We start from the raw sequence: 18,638 nt of genomic DNA, 5'->3' as shown, positions 1-18,638 counted from the left end.
GGGGTGGTGCCGACGCTGGACCAGAGCTTCGCTGCTGCGAAATGCTCATTCGTCCTCCTCCGAGCAACACAACCGGGATGTTGCATGACGGGCTAGAGCTGGACGGAGCTGCAGGGGTGTATTCATGAAGAGTGTCCCATTGGCTGCTCTCTACCAATGGCCCGAGGTCTGTTGTTTTTTCACCTTGGTCCATGAGTTCTGAGAGGAGGGGGAGGGACGGCAGCGGCCCAGAGAATGACGGGCGGCACCGAATAGACAGATGCACGTCGCACGCCAGCTCATCCCCTCTCATGCACTCACGCACTTTACGCTATTACCTTATCCCAATCGAGTGGGAGGAAGTCCAACTCTGTTTGTCTGTCTGCACCTGCCGACCATCTTACCGCAATGCCGGGTTGACCCCGTCCAGTCGTCCCCTCACTTCAGCTAGTTTAATGACGAAGCTTCATGCTCTGCCCTCCCGGGTCGTCCGAAGATCATCCAAACGACTTTTCTTCTGATCCCGGTGCCAGGCTTTGCATCTCAGAGTCTGGATATAGTGTGTTTACAGCATCCGGCAACTAGGTTTCGTCAAACATCCTCGGCCTGTGCCGGGATTATCAGATGAGCCATGTCAAGCTGTATTTATCTATTCAACCACGCTTTACCTCCCAGGCCCTGCTTACCTCAATTCAAGACGGACCTTGCGTATAAAGAAGTAGGGGCCGTTTCATGACTGTCGACTGAATCCTGTACAGCCAGAAACGGTTCTTGCTCACTTGTGCTCATGACCGACATGGAATCGGCATGGTCATAAGTACGCACTAACGCATCCAATGTCAAAAAAGTACAGTGAGAATGCAGATCGATTATTTCAATCATAGGTCTAGTCACCGCGTACTCATTTAGTCGACGTGTGTGTCCGACCTTCATCCTCAACCACGTGCCAGAATGTCGGCGTTGAGTTCATGATGCCGTTGATTTCAAACTTGGTCTTGACGTTTCCATCTTGCTAGTTATGAGAGGCGTCAAACAGAAAATAGAATCATTCGAAACGAAAATATGTGTCGCTTAGTGACCGTTGTTCAATTTGATGTCTTTGTCATCCAAGACACGGAACAACTAAACATATTACATCTTATTAAAGAACAGCTTTGACAAAGCTCATTGAACAACCGAACTACAATGTAAAGGAGTATGTCATAAGGCAAGACAACACAATCGTCTCACATCTCAAGATAGACATAGGCTTTATAACAGTCAGGGCCTCAGAAACACAATTCTCTGAACACGACCTTAGGCACTTTTGATAATGAAGCAGTAGAACTTGAAGTGAAGCGTCTGCCTTACCTTGTGTATACCTCGTCGAACACTCAGGATTACATTTTTAATTGGCTCTTCTTTCATCTCATGCATCTCATGGTGGAGGTCGAGATGAAAGGTAGGTGAGTGAGTCGGGCGCTCCTTCCCACCATGAGCAACAGCTGTACCTGCCTCTCAAGTGCAATCACCAATATGGGCTCCCTCCTCCAAGTTCCTCAACATACAGTACTGAGCAAAAGTCACCTCCTACTACACCTTGCTCCATGACCACCGCACCTAGGAGTATCATCTAAACACCCATCCCCATCATCGGGCGGCTATCTCCTCGAGAATTGTGTGCCGCAACTTGGGCTGTCCGATATCAATATGGCACCCCAGCCGACACACCGCCTGGCGCGTTCCTACGGCGCTTGCACACACGTCACAATGGTTCGAGTGTACAGCTACATCCTCAGATGCGATTCATGCGGTAATTACGGGCACTTCGGATGGCTGTACCGGTGTAGCCAGGACCAGGAGGAAATCTTGCGCAATTGTATCTCCAATGGCGAAGAGGTTAGCTCATGCAGCATCACGATACGAACATAGTACTGACACTCCAGGTCACTTTTGACGATATCGGTAGGCATCTGATTACTGCCGTTCAGCCAAGGAACCGCGGTCCGGAGAAACGATCAGGGAATGCTGCCAGCTTTCTCGAGGAGATGCCCCCGAGGGATATCACGACCACCTACACGACTGATCAACTTATGACTATCTTCAATCAACGGAAGCACGTACGTTAATCCAACACAAAATGCCTTATGCATTTGCTGATGCGTTTATTACCATCTAGCTTGGAGACGTCCTTCGTCGAGAATCTTTCCGAGCGAAGCCGGCACCTAATCAAGGCCACGATGGCACACATTCGTCCAGCACCTACGACCTGGACGACATTCTAGAGACCAACATGTCCGCTCCTTGGGTACCCAAGTCCAAAGATGAGTGTCAGTACAAGATCTGCTCGTACTGTCGCCCCGGCGGAGCAGACCGAGCGTTTATCAGTCTGGATGGTATCGCTAAGGGCAACATTCCTGCCACCGCAGCCACCGGCTACGGCTTCCACCTCTTTCGCGAAAGACCTGTGTGTAATTCTCAGTTGCTTGCCAACATTGGTCTTCGATCATCTTCAGGGGTGAGTGAATTTTCCTTGCTGCCGGCGAGGACCACCGTTCAACCGTTTTATGGACAATTTCTGACATTCTTTTCAGGCCTTGACCGGATCCTCTGCATCATCTTCAGATACCGGCAGATACATCAGCGATGCGCAGCTAGCGAGCCACTTGGCAGCGCAGCTCAATATCAACGGCCCTTCGTCACTCGAACCGCGACCAGTGACCCCTTACACTCTTCTTGTCCCACACGCCAATCTACCTCGATCCCCAGGGACCCCGAACCTCGCCGCCCAAGTCGAGAATCCTTCCGAACCAAATGAAGACGACGCTTCGTGGCTGGACACAACGACTTCAACCACTACAAGTCTTCCGGCCGGTGTAAGTAGCCATCTTGGCGACGACGCCACGGAGATGGAGGCACAGGAGGAAGAACAGGGAAATTTCCTCGCACAGCCTCTCACTGTCCTGAACGGTGTGGCCGTCTTGGAAGAAAGCGTGGAGATGCATCAGCCGGATTTGATCACTCAGGTTTGAGAAGTCGACATGGCAAGAAGAGTAGCGGTGTTGGTTGCTCAGGCGTTGGATTGCACAAAAGGATTCCCCGGTTGCGAACAGGAATTGCCGATATTGCTTTCTGGTACGGCATATACCCCAATAGAGAGGTGGGCAGTAGACAACTGTAGGACAAGCAAAGCTTGCCAAGGCTCTGTTAATCAATGAAAATCATCCATCATAACTACATTTCATGAGCTCTATCCCCATTCCCATCACACGCAAAACGAGTCTCATCAATCCTTGGTGCTCTCCAGCACAGCCTTCATCATGGCATTACCCACAGCCACGGCATCCTTAAACCGAGGCTGGAAGAACTGCTGCGTCGTCTCGAACCGGTTCTTCCACGTCTCAAAGTGACCCAGCGAAACGCACTCGGCCCACCCCCTCGCCGCGAACGTGAACTCGAGATCGTCGGAGCGGTACGTGTGGTCCTCCACCGCCGTCCGCAGCGCGTCGTCGAGCAGTTCGCGGCTGCGGAATAGGTGCTCCGCGACGCCGAGCCACAGCCGGAACAGCGGTGTCGAGCAAATCATGTGGTCGTAGGGAACGATGCCGAGCTGCGCCCAGCAGTCCACCATGGCCAGCAGGCTAAGGTGGTTGTTTGCGCGCTGCGGCTCCGTCTGGTCCTCCTTTTTCCCGAGGGAGAAGCGCTCGAGGAGGTCCGGGTTCAGCAGGGGCCGGTCAGCCCACTTGGGGCTGCCGTCGTGGCCAAACACCTTTTCCTTTGCGGCGAGGACGCGGGCGCGGAGGGCGACGGCGTTGCCTTCGAGCATGAGCTTGTACAGGTCCGTGACGGAGCGGGCGAATTGGGAGATTTGCTTGCGGGCCTCGGGGTTGAGGATCGCGAGGCCGGCGTAGACGTGCCACTTTTGGGAGTAGATGCGCAGCATAATGTTGATTTTCACATTCTCCACGCCGCCGACGTAGCGCGACATCTCCCAGGGGAACTGGGTGTTTGCGTGCCAGGCTTTGCCCATGGAGAGGAAGGCGGCGTGGGTGACGGCCTGGGTGTCGGCGGTGATGCGGTCGTGCTCGAGGGCGGTGAGGTGGACGTGCTTGGAGCCGAGGACGGAAAGGACGGTCTCGACTCTCGCGACGGCGGCGGCGGACGCGCGGTGGCCGATGATGACGAGGGGTTGGTTGCGCGGGTCGACGTTGGGGCCGTGGAGGGAGTGGCAGGAGACGATCTCGACGTCGGTGGGGAGGTGACGCTCAAAAGCTGTGATCTCAGGGGCCTTACAGGAGGTTTGGCCGCCGACGATGGCGCCGAGCTTGGTTGCTGGAGGATCGTATTAGACTATGATGAGCCTCTCGTGGTTTGAGAATGGGCTCGGAAGCATGGGCAGAGATGGCAGTGGCAACGGGGGAAAGGTCATACAAGGTCCATACTGGGCGATCACGCGGTCAATGGCGGCAGCTTCAACGCTGTAGATGATGTAGTCGCTGGCGCGGGAGACGTAGTGGCCATTTCGGCAAATTTGTACATTGTTCTATCAAGAAACTGCTCAGCCGGGGTTGAACACCTAGGGGTTCCCACGCTAGAAAGCGTGCGGCAGGGCAGGTCTGGTGGCATTCCCATACATTTCCAGAGAACTCTTCTTTCAGGCTCTCGTACTTTTCTTCCTGGTCACAAGCCATGATCCTGCCGACACCCGGGACGTCAGCCGTCTTCCCTTTTCTTGCAGATCCTCCTCTTTTCTCTCCGACACAGTATAAGCTGAGCGGGTGGTATAGCAAGACAGGGCATGAAGCTATTGCAGATTCCTGAAAAGTTTGTTAGCTTCGCTGTTCTCTAAGATGCGAGTCATAGAAAAGAACAGAATGATTGTGAAGGTTCAGACAGGTAAAGTTTAAGGTAGCTAGGTGTATCATCATGGAAGGCCCTCAGCGGTACCCAGGGCCAGAATGGTTACCTGAGAATGCCTTGGGCGATACTCTAGCCAAATGCGCTCTTGTCATCATGACCAATGGGGGGATGTGGTGGTGTTGAAGGAGGATGTGAACATAACGGGAAAAGAAGCTTACCAGAAGAATCGAATAGCGCAGAGGCCCAGCCAGGGAATGAACAATTACTCACTTCCATCCAGCGGCAGAAAGCCTCTGCGCGTACATCTTCCCCATGTCTCCCATACCAATCAGGCCAACCACGAAATTTTCCATTCCAGCGGGGATGCCGGCGGCGGCCTGAGGTGAAGGGAGAGCCGAAGAAGATGCCATCGTGCCGTGTGCGGAGCACGCTTTTCCTATCAGGTTAGAAGATTTTCGTTGCGCAAGTGGAAATTAATCTTCTGTTGGAGAGGGCTGCAAAAGGTTCTACTCCAAGAGAAAACCTCTCACATCCTCACAAGCGACGAACAACTCTGGCGCAGAATCGAGAATCGAATCGTGACGCTGTCTGCAAGCACCGTCCTGCGAGAGTGTTGTGATGCGAATGATTAAAAGAAAAAAAAGTTGGCGGCCCAAGTTCCGCTTTTTGATCTTTGCAGCGCGGATCCATTGGCGGAGACGCGGGAAAGATTGGCCGAAAGGCCCCTCCATGGAACTGCTTAAATGCATGCGAGAAACTGGTGGGGGACGAATCTGCTTACTGCGATATTTCGCGGGGGTCCGCAGAAGCTACTAGCTACCTTACCAAGCTCAGGAAGCTCTCCTCGTCGAGAGAAAGCTCCCTCATCTGGCAAACCAACAGTATCATATCAAGGCGAAACATTTCTACAAGATGTCTGTCCTCTTCGCCGTTGGCTCCAACGGATCAGGCCAGCTCGGCATCGGCCACAAAGAAGACGTCTCCGTCCCCAAGCAAGCCATCTTCTTCCCAGAGGACACCGAATCGCCAGTAGTCAAGATCGCAGCAGGCGGAAACCACACCCTTCTCCTCACAAAATCTGGACAACTCTGGTGGAGCGGAGACGCGACCAGCGGCGCATGCGGCCTCACCTCAGCAGCAGAGACCGACGAGCCAGTGTTCCAACAAGTCCAGCTCAGCAAGGATGAAGCAAACGCCGCCCCGGCCACACCAGCCCTGATCGCCGCAACCTGGGAAGCCTCCTTCGTCGTCCAACAAGACGCCGAGGGGAAGAAGACCAAGATCTACAGCTTCGGCGCTGGACAAAAGGGCGAGCTGGGCCTCGGAGAGCTCCTCGTTCGTTCCCCGTCCGCCACCCTCTTCAAGGAGTTCCCGCCGGCCGGGACCGAGATCGTAGACCTGGCGGCGTGTATGGGTCATGCCGTGGTGATCCTGAGCAACGGCGACGCCTACGCCTGGGGCAATGTGCGCAAGGGCCAAGGCGGATCCCCAGAGGCGGTCGTCTACTCGCCGAGAAAGATCGAGGGCGTCGACTTTGAGGTTGAAAGAGCCGTCTGCGGAAAGGACTTTACTTGTCTGTTTGGAGCCTCAGATTCAGGAAAACTGCTCGTTCTGGGTTCTGATAAATGGAACATCAAGTCCTCTGCGCCCAGTTCTGTACCAGAGTGGACAGATGTCGGTGCAAGCTGGGGTAATGTTTATGTTCTGAAGAAGGACGGCGAGCTCATGGCGTGGGGAAGAGACGACCACGGACAGCTCCCGCCGCCGAGCCTACTCAAGTTATCGAAGATTGCCATTGGGAGCGAACATGTCATTGCTTTCACAGAGACGGGCGATGTGCTCGCTTGGGGATGGGGAGAGCACGGCAACTGCGGGCCGCAAGTTGAGAACAACGATGTCAAGGGACGGTGGAATGTCATTGCGTCGTCAAGATTTATTCCTCCTGGTTCTAAAATTGCGGGTATCGGCGCGGGCTGCGCGACTAGCTGGGTGACTATCATCACCGGTTGAGAAATGGTGCAGACATGGTTCTGCCGGCTGAGGGCTATTCGAAGTCGGCACGGCAGCAACATCATCGCACTGCCATCCATTCAAATAAATCATGGGCCCTGGTAGAATAAGCCCAGGCGCCTAACATCATCAAGGCGCTGTGTGGGCTCCAATCCTGCGCTACTGGCTGGAGTCGGGTCGAATTCGGCATTCTCTTCAGCGACTTTGCGGTCAAGGTGCATAGAAGAAGCGGTCTGAAGAGACATGTGGGTTAAGATCATGGTCCTAGGTAGATCGATCGGGCCAGAGAGACTTACGGGCTGATTACTATGATCCCACCCAAGTCTTGCATCCAAGTCTGGATCATCGTCCTCTTCGTACCTGACGGGCTCCCACGCCTGTTCGTCTTGGTCGTCCACAAACAGGCTTTGAGAAGCCATGGTTGCGGGAGGCGGTCGCTGTGATGGCCGCAAATCGAACAGTGAAGTGCGCGCGGCGACTCCACTCCGTGATACAGACGCCGACGGCGCTGGAGGCGGCATACTCTGCGCGGGTGGTTGCTCCTGGGGCTGCGGGGTCTCAGACGGCGCGGCACTCTGTCTTCTAGACGCGGCTTCGAGCTGTTGCTGCGGAGCCGCCTGGGCGCCCTTCGCCTTGCCTTTCTTCGTCTTCTGGGCCGGGTTACCCTTCTCGCCGACCGTCATGAGCAGAAACTCGCAACTCATGCCGTCGCCGGGATAAGTGAACAGTATCGGACGCGCCGGATTAGAGTATCGAGCGGAGATGTGGTTGCCGGTGATGCCAGCGTGCTGGATAATGGCGCGGAAGTCCTTGACGCTGATAACGATGCGGAGCTTATCCTCGACTTCTATGTCTTCGAATTCGTCGACCTCAATGGCGATTGATGTGTGTAGTGGTTTCTTGAGAACCTCTGCATCTGATGTTAGTATACATAGACACATCCAAGGAGTTTTGGAGCCAACCGTCTCCATTTGTCGTCTTCTCTGTGTAGCATGTGAAGTTAACATGTTCGCCATCTGAGTTAATATCCAGAAGCTCGACTCCAGGACCAAAATGTTCCATCAGTTGCCTCAAAGTCCGCGACGGGATGGTCCAATGATGGATCGCTTCATCTCGGTCGAATTTGGCGTGCACTGGCACCGCAACCTCGAACGGCAGTCGATGTGTAGATGTGACACCTGAATCACTGATCAGTTACTTCTATGTCGTGCTGATCCAGGTTAATAAGCATACCATTCCGGAAAACTAGCTTCACGATGAAGCGACTCTTGACACCTGGTCCATCTTCAATAGCGACATCACAACGATCAATCGTGCTCTCCTTCTCGCGATCACGCTGAGGATCGCCACCTGCACGGCTTCGGAAGATGGAGGCGAGTGACTGTAGAACAATGAGACTCTGGCAATATATATGTCAAAATTCCAGTGAGAATCATACCCTGGTATACAGCGTGCAGTAGAACTTGTCCCGGTACTGCGCACTTCCCTCGAATTGGTAGCGGGAGCAGAAGCGATTGGTGGTGAATGTGAAGCAGGAGTATGCCGACTTAGATGCATTGAGTGCTGTGAGGACCAACTACATGTAATTCGGTCAATATGCATGCTTGTCGTTTGCAGTGCTTGGACAATAGGTGACTGACCTTGTCCTTCTTGGCTTCTAGGGAGACCTCGTCACTGAACTTGTTCAGGCAGGCGAGTACGTCGCGGAAGGCAGCGACAGCGTCCTCGCTGAGCGTGAAGTTGAGGATAGCCATCGTGTCACCGCAGAAGTCTGGATTGAAGTTATAATATCATTGAAGCTTAGTCACAGATGTCAGGAAGTTCGATGTTAGTTCACTGCGTTAGGTTTGCTTCAATGTGAGAGGGGCGGTCGTCATAGGCGAAGCGCGTCAGGGCGCGTAAAGTGGTCGTGGGGTACTCAGGTACTGCGGGGCGGCTCCAAGAACGTAACTTCCCCCAGAAATTCGAACGAAGCAGGTGCGGTGCAACACCTCATAGCTCCTGCGCCTTGACTCAACCTCACCTCATATTTCATCTCGATTTACTATAAACTCATGGTTTATTCATCTACCAACTTACTCCAGCTATCAGAATCACTTCTCCGGCTATGATTTAGAGAAAGCTCCTCCAAGCAATAGGCAGACCCGTGCTATGCATCAAGCCTGACCACGGCGCATACGGCCCTGAGCCTCTAAGAAGCTGCAGCCCCTCAGCCGGGCCCCTGGCATCGCCCCAAAGCTGTACAAACATGCGCTCCTCTTCAGCCTCGTAGTCATTGCCCCGCCAGTGGCGTTCCCTTCCAAATACGGCCAGCCACTTTAACACCTGCTTCAGAGTTGCCGTCGCCGGGTCGTTAGTGGAAGGCACTATCTGGGCTGGGGCTCTCATTCCTCGGTACCAAGACCGCGGATCTTGCGCAGGGAGACTCAGCCTGAAGCCGCCAGGGCGCTGATGGCAATGTATGTAGCTGACCCAGTAGAGCATCTCGCGCGACGAGAACTTGGTGTGGCCTAGTACTGTCAAGCTGGTGAGGTGCTTGAAGCCTTCGAGAGCGCGGAGCGTCCAGGTCGAATTCTCGCCTTTTCGGCAGACAAAGGATAGCGTTTGGAGCTTCGGTACGTGTTTGGCAATATTATCAAGCGCACTGCAGTCCAGAGTGGAATATGTATGCAGCCGCAGATCCCGAAGACACGGCATGGCTGTCACTGCTTTCATGACGAGCTCGCCTCGTTCTTTCGACCTCGAAGCAGGGTTGACGAGGCCTTCTTCAGAGCACTCGGCTAAGAAGAGATACTCGAGCTGCTGCGTTTCGAGTGCTTCATAGAAGTCTTCGTAGCATCCCGTCGAAAAAATGTGTAATCTGCGTAAACGTAAGTAGGGAAGAGCATCAGCAACAGCGGGAATGAGGTCTGGAAAGCGGAAGAGATGGAGGCTGCGAAGAGCCTGGCAAAATTTGAGCCAGTCTGTAACCTTGCTGCGGTTCTCTTCTGCCCATCTTTTGAATCTCAAACGATTTTGAGGCGAGGGCTGGTAGTTGAAGCTGAGGGTCAGTGATGTCAAGTTTGTCAGCTCAAAGAGTCGATACAACTCGAAAGGAGGGCGAACTACGAATTGCAAACATAGTTCCTGTAGACAAGTTTGCTGCGCAATTGCTTCCAAAAGGGGCATCTGCGTCTGATTGAGGGAGCAGTCGAACGAACGCAACTGGGTCGGCGGCAGCTCCCAAACGAAATCTGCAAAGGAAGCAATTTCAGAGTCATCAGCCTGTACCACTGATATCTTCGTCAAGATTGGCAGATGCGTCGTGATCAATGCGGCTGCAGATTTGTCCAAGTCATCGAGAAAGACGAGGGAGAGACTTTCCAGCTTCCTAAAGGTACGAATGACTGGCTGGACATTCATCCACCAGTCTGCCGTCAAGCTCTTAAGCATGATGTTTAAGCCTTTTTCTGTGGACATTTGAGCCAGCTTGCGGAGGAGGCGATCTCCAAAGCATCCGATGCTCGGGGTTTCGGCAGTGACATGGTTCGCCGCGACAATGCTTTGATCAGTCGTGGAGCCGGGGTTCTGCTGGGCAGCCTCACGGTTCACAGCAACGAACCGCTGGTCGGGGAAAGGTCTGCACCCGTGGACTGAGAGAAAGTTGAGAAGGTTCAGATGGCGTATGTAAAGCAGGTACGGGTGGTAGGTAGCAGGGAAGGCTTCGTTCGCGTCTGGATGCTCCTCGCACACCAACATGTCGGCAGACAGATTCGCCCAAAGGCTTTCTGTAGCCTCTCCGCCCCAATATCTAGGAGGGCAGAATTGCGCACTGGTGCCTGGTTAGTGGACAATTCTTCGATGGGGAGGATAGGCATCATTTATTCTAGGGGTCTTTGCTTACCTGTAGAGGTGTCGAGACGCTAGCTCAGACAGCTCCTTGTTGAGACGGGTGCAATTCGCCAGAGTACCATGGTCTCCTCTCACAGCAAGCTGCTCGAGGATGATGTCCCAGATGCCAGTGTGAAGTACTGGCTGAGCAGTCGTTGCTGTCATCGCTGGAGTGCTGGAACTTGCGTTCATGGTTGCGTGAGAGGGGTAGGTAGTGTCTTTGGGCAATGATAGAATGCTTTGTGCAATATGTTTTGAAAAATTTCTTCCACATGGTCGGGCTGAACGTCCTTTTATGTATTAAACTCATGGGGCCTCGTGCGAAGTGAATCGGTGACGATATGTCAGAGTATACCTCAACACAGAGAAGTGAATGGTGAGGTAGACGAGATCAGAATCTCCTTTGTCAGACCTAATAGGAATACTCGAATTGCTGTGAATTGATCAGAAAATGGCTTGCTTCTCTATTTCCGGGTCAACTCCTACTCAGCGATAGTACATATAATGACCAGTCTAGGAACCCGCTATGTTGTAGAATAGTAAGAAGTTGCAAGACCGGGCCACGGAAAAGTAGGCCCCAAGATCTCGTCGGTAAGGCACATAATACAAATAGGAGCTTGACAAAGAACTGTCTGATCTGTCCTTCAACTTCGACTCGTATGTTTGTTTCGCTTGTATGACGAGAACGTTCCATAGTCGTTCACTCCGTGCCTCTGGGCCTCTGCTGGTCGTTTCGCTGTACGACCAGCCGTCTTGTCGAGGTCATCTAGACTGAAACTTTGAAGTGGAAATAAGCCGAGTGTCATCTGGCCCGGACACTCTGAAAGGAGTCTCAAAGAGCGCACTTCCCTGCCAAACAGCTAATTTCCCCATACGTTGCAGCTCTTTAAAGATTCGATAGCACGAGGTATCAAAGAGAAGGATAAAATTGTGCTAACATTTGGAAACGGGTAGAAGGTGACTACACATAGTGATGGTAGCCAATGCGACCTTGACCACAACGTAGTATCCCATCCACTGCCAGAAGGCGTCAGCACCACCGCAACCAGTCTTTCTCTAATTTACCTACTATCTCAAAGTTACTTATTGGCAGATATAAGGAAATTGCTGTTAAGTAAATAGGTAATTCGTTATCACCCATCATAAGTGCTGAATATATATGTGCACCTTAACGCTATCTAGCAATTGTTATGATGTAGGTGGAACGCTAATGAAGATTCGACTTCTATTATCGAAGGATAAGAGGGCGAGAGAGCTCATAAGAAACGTAGGAACTCAAGATGTAAGAAAATCTACTAAGCTCAGGGGCTCTTCAATATATTTATTCGGGTGCACTCCGTACTCACTAAGCTTTGTTACCGTATTCTTCACAAAAGGTTTGCGGCACACCGCAGATGACATGTCGCAAATAGAAGCCTGCCAGGTAGGTCCTTCTCATCCTCAGCGTGGAGAGTAGCTTGGGTTGGAAGAGGGCTTCCGGCTTCATCTTCCGTACATCATCGCGTCATTTCAATGGAGAACAGAAATGAGCTAAACCATACTGTACAGTGGAAAGAAGGCATACGAAACACAACACCATACTGCCTTCATGTCTCCAAACGACACTTACCGCCCTCGAGACAAGGTGAGAAAGATGATCGGAGACACCCGCAACAAGGTTCCATCGGGCCCAAAAGTTCAAACCACGAAAATGCCATGTGAATCAAACAAAAGCCCTTCGGCCTGTCCACCGAGATTTACGATCCAATGAGATGTGTACCATGACCAACGGCAGCTAGTTGATCCTAACCACGTTCGGTATTCCGAGCATGAGGAGGGGGGCAGTATAAGTGATATGAGTGTGTGTCCCCTAACCTTTCCCCGCAGATGCTCGCCCACATGATCCAGTCTAAGCCAACGACAAGCAGTCCAGCTGACAGCGCGGGCGAGATCCCTTGGAGGGCCTTGGAGGGCCTTGGAGGGAAGGCTTGTGTGAGGCTCAGCCCAGACCGCATCGCGGGACCAATCCCTTTACTCGCAAAAGTTATCCAATGTGTCTGTCCGACTCAAGCTTGCCAGTATCTAAGGTTCAGTGGGTGAGATGGCACCTGTGACCACGGGATGACAAGGCGGGCGTGATGTCACAGCACAGGCCCGGAATGGTGGGGTCCCCTGGGGGAGGAGCCACCCAACCAGTCACATCTCTCAAAGTTCCTCCAAACGGTCCCCCAAAGCTCCAAATGAACGCGTCGGGATTGGTAGGATTGGTAGGAGACGGTGAAGCCCTGCAACGAAAGAATGAGACCGTGACCCATTTCCCAAAGTGGACGAGAGTCAGACACCACTGAAGCTATCCCCCAAGGTCGCCAAGGTCGTCAAGGTTATCGACGGGGTGTTATCGTGCTGCAGGGCACGGAACTTGGAAGCCATAGTGGAGGGGCTGCCTGTCCTGGCTCGGTTCCGTCATCTGAAAAAGGATCCCAGCCCCCCGTCACTTACCTCAGGTACCTGACCTTATCAACCTGGGCAAGAGTCAGCTTCCAAACCATCCCAGCTTCACCTGCGACAGGAACTGAAGCGACGCGAAATCCCTTCCCTGCTTGCGTTTGCCACGCAATAGAGGACCTACACAGTAGAGACGTTTCCAAGATGGTAAGCACAAAACAAAACTTTATCCCAAACTCACTTCTATCAAACAAAAGACACCCCGCGGTCGCAAAACCAACCACCTTGGAGCTTAAATCGCAAACTGGGGGTTAAACATCATGGCTAATACCGCAAACACGCAGTCTTCCGAACGGACGCCCCTGATTAACGACCGCCGCGAAGGCGACGACAGCGACGACTCCTCCCGGACGCCCCCAGGCCCTTCGCGCCTCCGCGAAATCGTCCTCTTCGCCTGGGCCCTCCTCGCCACGGCAGCCCTCATCGTCCTCGCAGTATGGACCCAGCACCGGAGCTCGACAAAGTTCCCCAGGCCCACTGAGGGCAAGCGCAACCTCATCTTCATGGTCTCGGACGGCATGGGCCCGGCCTCGCTCTCTCTGACGCGTAGCTTCCGCCAGCACGTCGAGGGCCTCCCTGAAGACGACGTCCTCACCCTCGACAGGCACTTCTGGGGCTCCTCCCGCACCCGCTCCTCAAACTCCCTCGTCACCGACAGCGCCGCCGGCGCCACCGCCTTCTCCTGCGGGAAAAAGAGCTACAACGGCGCAATCTCCGTCCTCCCCGACTACGAGCCCTGCGGCACCGTCCTCGAGGCCGCCAAGCGCGCCGGCTTCATGACCGGCCTCGTCGTCACCACCGACATCACGGACGCCACACCCGCCTGCTTCGCCAGCCACGTCCTCACCCGTGCCATGAACGACGACATCGCCCTCCAGGAGGTCGGCGACGGTCCTCTCGGCCGCGTCGTCGACATCATGCTCGGTGGTGGCCGCTGCCACTTCCTCCCCAACGGCACCGACGGCAGCTGCAGACTCGACAACACCGACGTCGTCAAGAAGGCCCAGGATGAATTCGGCTGGACCTACGCCGGCGACCGCGCGGGCTTTGACGCCCTCGAGGGCGGCGAAAAGGTCTCGTTCCCCCAGCTCGGTCTTTTCGCCCACTACGATATCCCCTTTGAGATCGACCGCCGCAACATGAGCGACGTCTACCCGAGCCTGAGCGAGATGGCCGCTACGGCACTGCGCGCCCTCGAAAAGGCCACGGAGAACAGCGACAAGGGCTTCTTCCTCATGATCGAGGGCAGCAGGATCGACCACGCCGGCCACATCAACGACCCTGCCGCCCAGGTCCGGGAGGTCCTCGAGTACGACAAGGCTTTCAAACTCGTCTCCGACTTTGTCAAGGACAGCAAGACCGAGTCCCTCTTGGTGGCCACCAGCGATCACGAGACCGGTGGCCTCGCTACTGCTTTGCGTAAGTTTTCAATTCTTGTTTTCGTCCTCATCAAAAAGCATGTCTGCAGCCAGCTAACTACGTGATAAACAGAGGAGCCCGGACACCTCCCCGTCTACAACTGGTACCCCAAGGCCCTCGCAAAGGCCTCGGCCTCCGCCGAGCTTCTCTCCAAAAAGTTCCTGCAAAAAGTCGCCTCCACCAGCGGCAAGACCCTGAACAAGGAGGAGCTCAAGCAATGGGTCAACAAGGAGCTCGTCGTCCCCGGCCTCGGCATCGACAACGCCCACCCGGAGGAGCTCCAGGCCCTCGTCGACCACCCCGAGGTCTCGGTCCAGACCTTCGCCGCCATGATCAGCCTCCGCGCCCACGTCGGCTGGAGCACCCATGGCCACACGGCGCTTGACGTCAACGTCTACAGCACCGGCGGGGACGAGGCCCAGAAGATCCGCGGCAACGTTGAGAACACGGACGTGGGCAAGTTCCTCCGCGGGTACCTCAAGGTCGACGTCGACGCCATCACCGAGGAGTTGAAGGAGAAGATGAACAAGAAGCAGCTCGGCGCCATGAACCTCCAGCAGCAGCAGATGGCGGCCCTGGCTGAGGACCCCAGCACCTGGAGCCAACCCCACGGCTTGGAGTACGCCCACCTGGTAAAGGCAGGAGCTGCATAAGTTGAGCTTTCTTAGCATTGGGAGGTGGCAGACCAGAGTCATGAAGTAGAGGGGCAGGACATGGGGCATGTGGCATTACTGGAGTTAACGGAGGAATTGATTTTTTTGAGCATAGGGGCATGATGTCCCCATTTGCTGGAACATGACCTAATCATAGCAACAAACGCGCGGCTATAGAGCAATGTATACATATCACATGAATCGAGATATTGAAGCCAATTGTTTGCTCGGGGCAACGTGTGTCCCTCACCGCAACCCGCAAGCACGGCGACATCCATACACGTCGCGAGCCATGGCCACAACATGGCTTAAACTCAACGGCGAATGCATGAGGGCACAATCACGTTCCGTGCAAGACTTGTCAGCTCCAAAATTAACTGCTGCCCTGCATCAGACTCTTCGGGTGCATTGCCCGGGGTCAAGTTCAGCCCTGTGAGGACGAGTGAACAAAGACTGATGGCCTGACTCCTACCACCGCACTCGGATCATTTGCGGCAGGTAGATTGCATGAGTGATGTTGTCTCGAAGCTCTTGATTCCCCTCTCTCACCTGAGCTGCGTGCATCCAGCCACCGGAGCATGATTGGAGGGGCCGCCGTTTCGGCGGTTGGCTCGCTCGTTCTGGGACATCAAAGAGACTCTGACAGCTTTGCAGCTAGCCGCCAAATCCCGTAAGGAAAATGGGAACTACGCGGAGGCGGCCATATTCGCCTAATTATGAAGATTTGGATATGTGATGTAATTTGTTGCTGGCGCAGTAAATGTGATGAACCATGCTTGCTTGGCCCTCGGTAGCACGATCTCATCAGTCTGGACCAGCCGCTCTCGTCCATTTGACTTGACCCCTGCCATCAAACTGGGAGGGGCTTTGCGTATGTTTGTTTGTCAATCGTACTAGCCGAATGCGAGATGCGAAGTTGGGCAGGGCCACGGCCGCCACGCCGCTGGCTGCTGTTGGTGGAGAGGAGGGTGAGGGAGAGAAGAGAGAAGACCGTTAGTTGTGGTGGGTTCCTGGGCACCCTGGGTACACGATCCATGGGTACCATTGTTTCCGGATCTCCACTGCATTGGCAAAGCAAGGGCCAGAGTTGAATGATACAGCCTTGATGCAGGGCCTCTTTTCTTCGGCCGTATGCCAGATAGGCAAATGTCTGCCTGTGCGCGTGATGATGTATCGAAGTGCACGGCAGGTAATAGTGGAGCAAGAACATCTAAAGCTCCGCAAGGTGGCATCCTACATCGAGTCTCGATTCCAAAAGATTCCGGAGTTTCCTCCTTGTTGCGGACGGAGGACTGCATTGAACGTCGCCTTGCCATGCAATTTGGCTCCGCCAGTCGTTGGCGATTTCAGCAGCTCCGCATTTCTTTGGCCGGCCTTACGGCCATTGTTATTGACAATGGGCGGGGATCGACGTGTTGTCGAATCCTGTTATTCGCAGCCAACCGACGTGCTGTCCACTGAAGGCCTACCTATGCCTGTCTGTGGTTGATCCAACCCAGCTGGCTTTCGAGGACAATGGCAAGTGGCTTGCAAACCCGTTTTCAAGATGGAACAAGAACACCCTTTCGTCAGCAAGACCCTGCTCGCCGGAAAGTCTCTTATTTACAGCCCTGTCAAGTTTTTTCAACAAGCTTGCAGAGTCCGAGATAGCCCCTGTCGACGAGAAGGGAATGCGGCCTATGCCTAAACCGTGGTGCTGATAGCTGCCCCGATTGTTGCTGCAGTCAGTCGTTACGAACAAGCAATTAGAGATCAGTGACTGTCCTTGTGTGACCCAACCTCGTTCCCCCCTCATCCCGAGGCTATGGACGCACTATGCCTAGGGAGCAGACATGGAAGGATTGGGTAGTAATCCATAAGTATCCGTGTCAGCACGTACCTTTAGACAATAAATAGACCCGTTAGCGGCCGTTCCCCGGAATGGAAATCCTATCGTTGTAAAATTCCGTAGATGGACTGTGCGTCTTGACCAGTTTTGCTGAAGCCTAGGAGGAAATGATCATGGACCTTGGCGACAGGATGCAATCTGACGGCAAGTAAGGCGGCATCGCCAAAGTTGTCAGGCTGTGTAGCATGTGAGATGCATGTGCCAGCAAGCGCCCCGATCGATCTCAATCAAAGAAAGGTGGGTGGTTGTGGTCACTGTACTGAACAAATCTGCATGTAGCACTTTCGGACGAAGGTTAGCCAAGGTAGCCAACAGGCATGCCAATCCCTAGCTTGCCAATGTGATGCGTCGAAGCATTTTGCGTCCACAGGAAGCACATCTCCAAGGCGGAGACTCGTGATATGTAAGTTGAACCAGCCAGAGCAGTTTGGCCCGAGCAACGACATGGGGTCTTCTCCTTAGAAATCGTCAGGATCTGAGAGTAAGCCGAAGAGCGCGGGGAGCGGAGATTGATAGTGGGCGGAGAGCGATCCGCGGTCCGTCACTTCGCAATGTTGCCTCGAGGGCCAAGGGTTGTAAAACGCATCTGGTGGCGTTTTCTGCCGGCCGGCGCGCAGGTCTTGATTAGGAACATTGTTTGCTTGCACCAAGAAAGGAAACCAACCGGAGCTTGTCATGGGTGTGTGTGGGATCTGGCCTCACAGTGTGTGCAATGCGGACGTGCGAAGTTGGATTCCGATGTGGGAGTTGATACTGTGTCCGCGGACTGGACTCCATTCCAGGGCGAGGCAGCTCGTATAAGTCGTCGAGATGCAGGTTCGAGATTCTGGGAGGAAACTTGGCAGAAGACTGAACAGCGTACATACGATTGTCGAGGCAAAAAATGTAAATGAAGTCAGTCTCGCTAGGTATTGACTTAAGGGCAGCGTCTGACGAGGTGCTCCTGTTACGTCATCCTTCGGCCTATCGCTTGCTTCTACGAGGAAGGTGGTCCTGCATGCAACGAGGAAAGAGCGATGATCACGAAATGGAGCTTTACCATCCCGAATAACACTCCAACTGGAGCCATGTGTGTGCAAGGTAACGCTGAAATGCGATGATCCTATGAAACACCCAAAAGGGCAATGCTCACTATAGGTTTTGGACCTCATTGTCCGCCAAACGTGTCTGAACCGCAAAACAAAAAAGCCGCCCTCCCGTAATATCGCACAGTTTCATGAGAAAAAGTACCCTCTCTCAGGGCCCTACTCCCAAACCTGCGACCGATGCCGCTCCTTCGCACTAGAACCATGGAAAAAACATGAAAATCAATGTGTCCGAAAACGCCCTGGTCCCCGTCCAACGCCGTGATAACATGATTTGTCCCGCCAAACCTGCCTTGGCTCGTCTCCTTATCCACAACCACTTTTTGCGAGAGGTGAGTATCGTGCATTTGTCGACGCGTGATCCTCTTTCCTATCCAGCGCATTTTCAGAGCGAACGCTAGTGACCGAGGA

General features: G+C 53.8%; 6 protein-coding genes across 6 annotated transcripts; 3 read left to right on the top strand and 3 right to left on the bottom strand.

Annotated features, from left to right (window-relative positions):
- Positions 1–1,398: 1,398 nt before the first annotated feature.
- Positions 1,399–2,990, top strand: CLUP02_02650 (uncharacterized protein; the record flags this gene model as incomplete). Its single annotated transcript, XM_049281680.1, has 5 exons — positions 1,399–1,420; positions 1,583–1,857; positions 1,905–2,078; positions 2,138–2,476; positions 2,553–2,990. The coding sequence occupies 5 exons, from the start codon at positions 1,399–1,401 to the stop codon at positions 2,988–2,990; spliced, it is 1,248 nt and encodes a 415-aa protein (XP_049138823.1).
- A 254-nt stretch (positions 2,991–3,244) lies between these two features.
- CLUP02_02649 (prephenate dehydrogenase) lies at positions 3,245–5,228 on the bottom strand (the record flags this gene model as incomplete). The annotated part of the gene is made up of 4 exons (XM_049281679.1): positions 3,245–4,290; positions 4,390–4,501; positions 4,593–4,653; positions 5,089–5,228. 4 exons carry the CDS (start codon positions 5,226–5,228, stop codon positions 3,245–3,247), a joined length of 1,359 nt encoding a protein of 452 aa, XP_049138822.1.
- A 502-nt stretch (positions 5,229–5,730) lies between these two features.
- CLUP02_02648 (RCC1 domain-containing protein) lies at positions 5,731–6,828 on the top strand (the record flags this gene model as incomplete). The annotated part of the gene is made up of 1 exon (XM_049281678.1): positions 5,731–6,828. One exon carries the CDS (start codon positions 5,731–5,733, stop codon positions 6,826–6,828), a length of 1,098 nt encoding a protein of 365 aa, XP_049138821.1.
- An 89-nt stretch (positions 6,829–6,917) lies between these two features.
- Positions 6,918–10,890, bottom strand: CLUP02_02647 (uncharacterized protein; the record flags this gene model as incomplete). The annotated part of the gene is made up of 8 exons (XM_049281677.1): positions 6,918–7,061; positions 7,125–7,738; positions 7,791–8,006; positions 8,062–8,209; positions 8,267–8,404; positions 8,469–8,599; positions 8,973–10,639; positions 10,712–10,890. 8 exons carry the CDS (start codon positions 10,888–10,890, stop codon positions 6,918–6,920), a joined length of 3,237 nt encoding a protein of 1,078 aa, XP_049138820.1.
- A 2,436-nt stretch (positions 10,891–13,326) lies between these two features.
- On the top strand, positions 13,327–15,254 carry CLUP02_02646 (alkaline phosphatase; the record flags this gene model as incomplete). Its single annotated transcript, XM_049281676.1, has 3 exons — positions 13,327–13,329; positions 13,467–14,601; positions 14,674–15,254. The coding sequence occupies 3 exons, from the start codon at positions 13,327–13,329 to the stop codon at positions 15,252–15,254; spliced, it is 1,719 nt and encodes a 572-aa protein (XP_049138819.1).
- Positions 15,255–15,964: 710 nt separating this feature from the next.
- CLUP02_02645 (uncharacterized protein) lies at positions 15,965–18,610 on the bottom strand (the record flags this gene model as incomplete). The annotated part of the gene is made up of 10 exons (XM_049281675.1): positions 15,965–16,119; positions 16,185–16,408; positions 16,492–16,679; positions 16,750–16,972; positions 17,212–17,318; positions 17,456–17,617; positions 17,688–17,811; positions 17,863–18,118; positions 18,182–18,201; positions 18,399–18,610. 10 exons carry the CDS (start codon positions 18,608–18,610, stop codon positions 15,965–15,967), a joined length of 1,671 nt encoding a protein of 556 aa, XP_049138818.1.
- Between the last annotated feature and the right edge of the window lie 28 nt (positions 18,611–18,638).

Source organism: Colletotrichum lupini, chromosome 2 (assembly GCF_023278565.1).
Source record: "Colletotrichum lupini chromosome 2, complete sequence".
Taxonomy (NCBI): Eukaryota; Fungi; Ascomycota; class Sordariomycetes; order Glomerellales; family Glomerellaceae; genus Colletotrichum; species Colletotrichum lupini.
The sequence above is the reverse complement of the archived record's forward strand: the minus strand, read 5'-3'. Positions and strand labels throughout refer to the sequence as shown.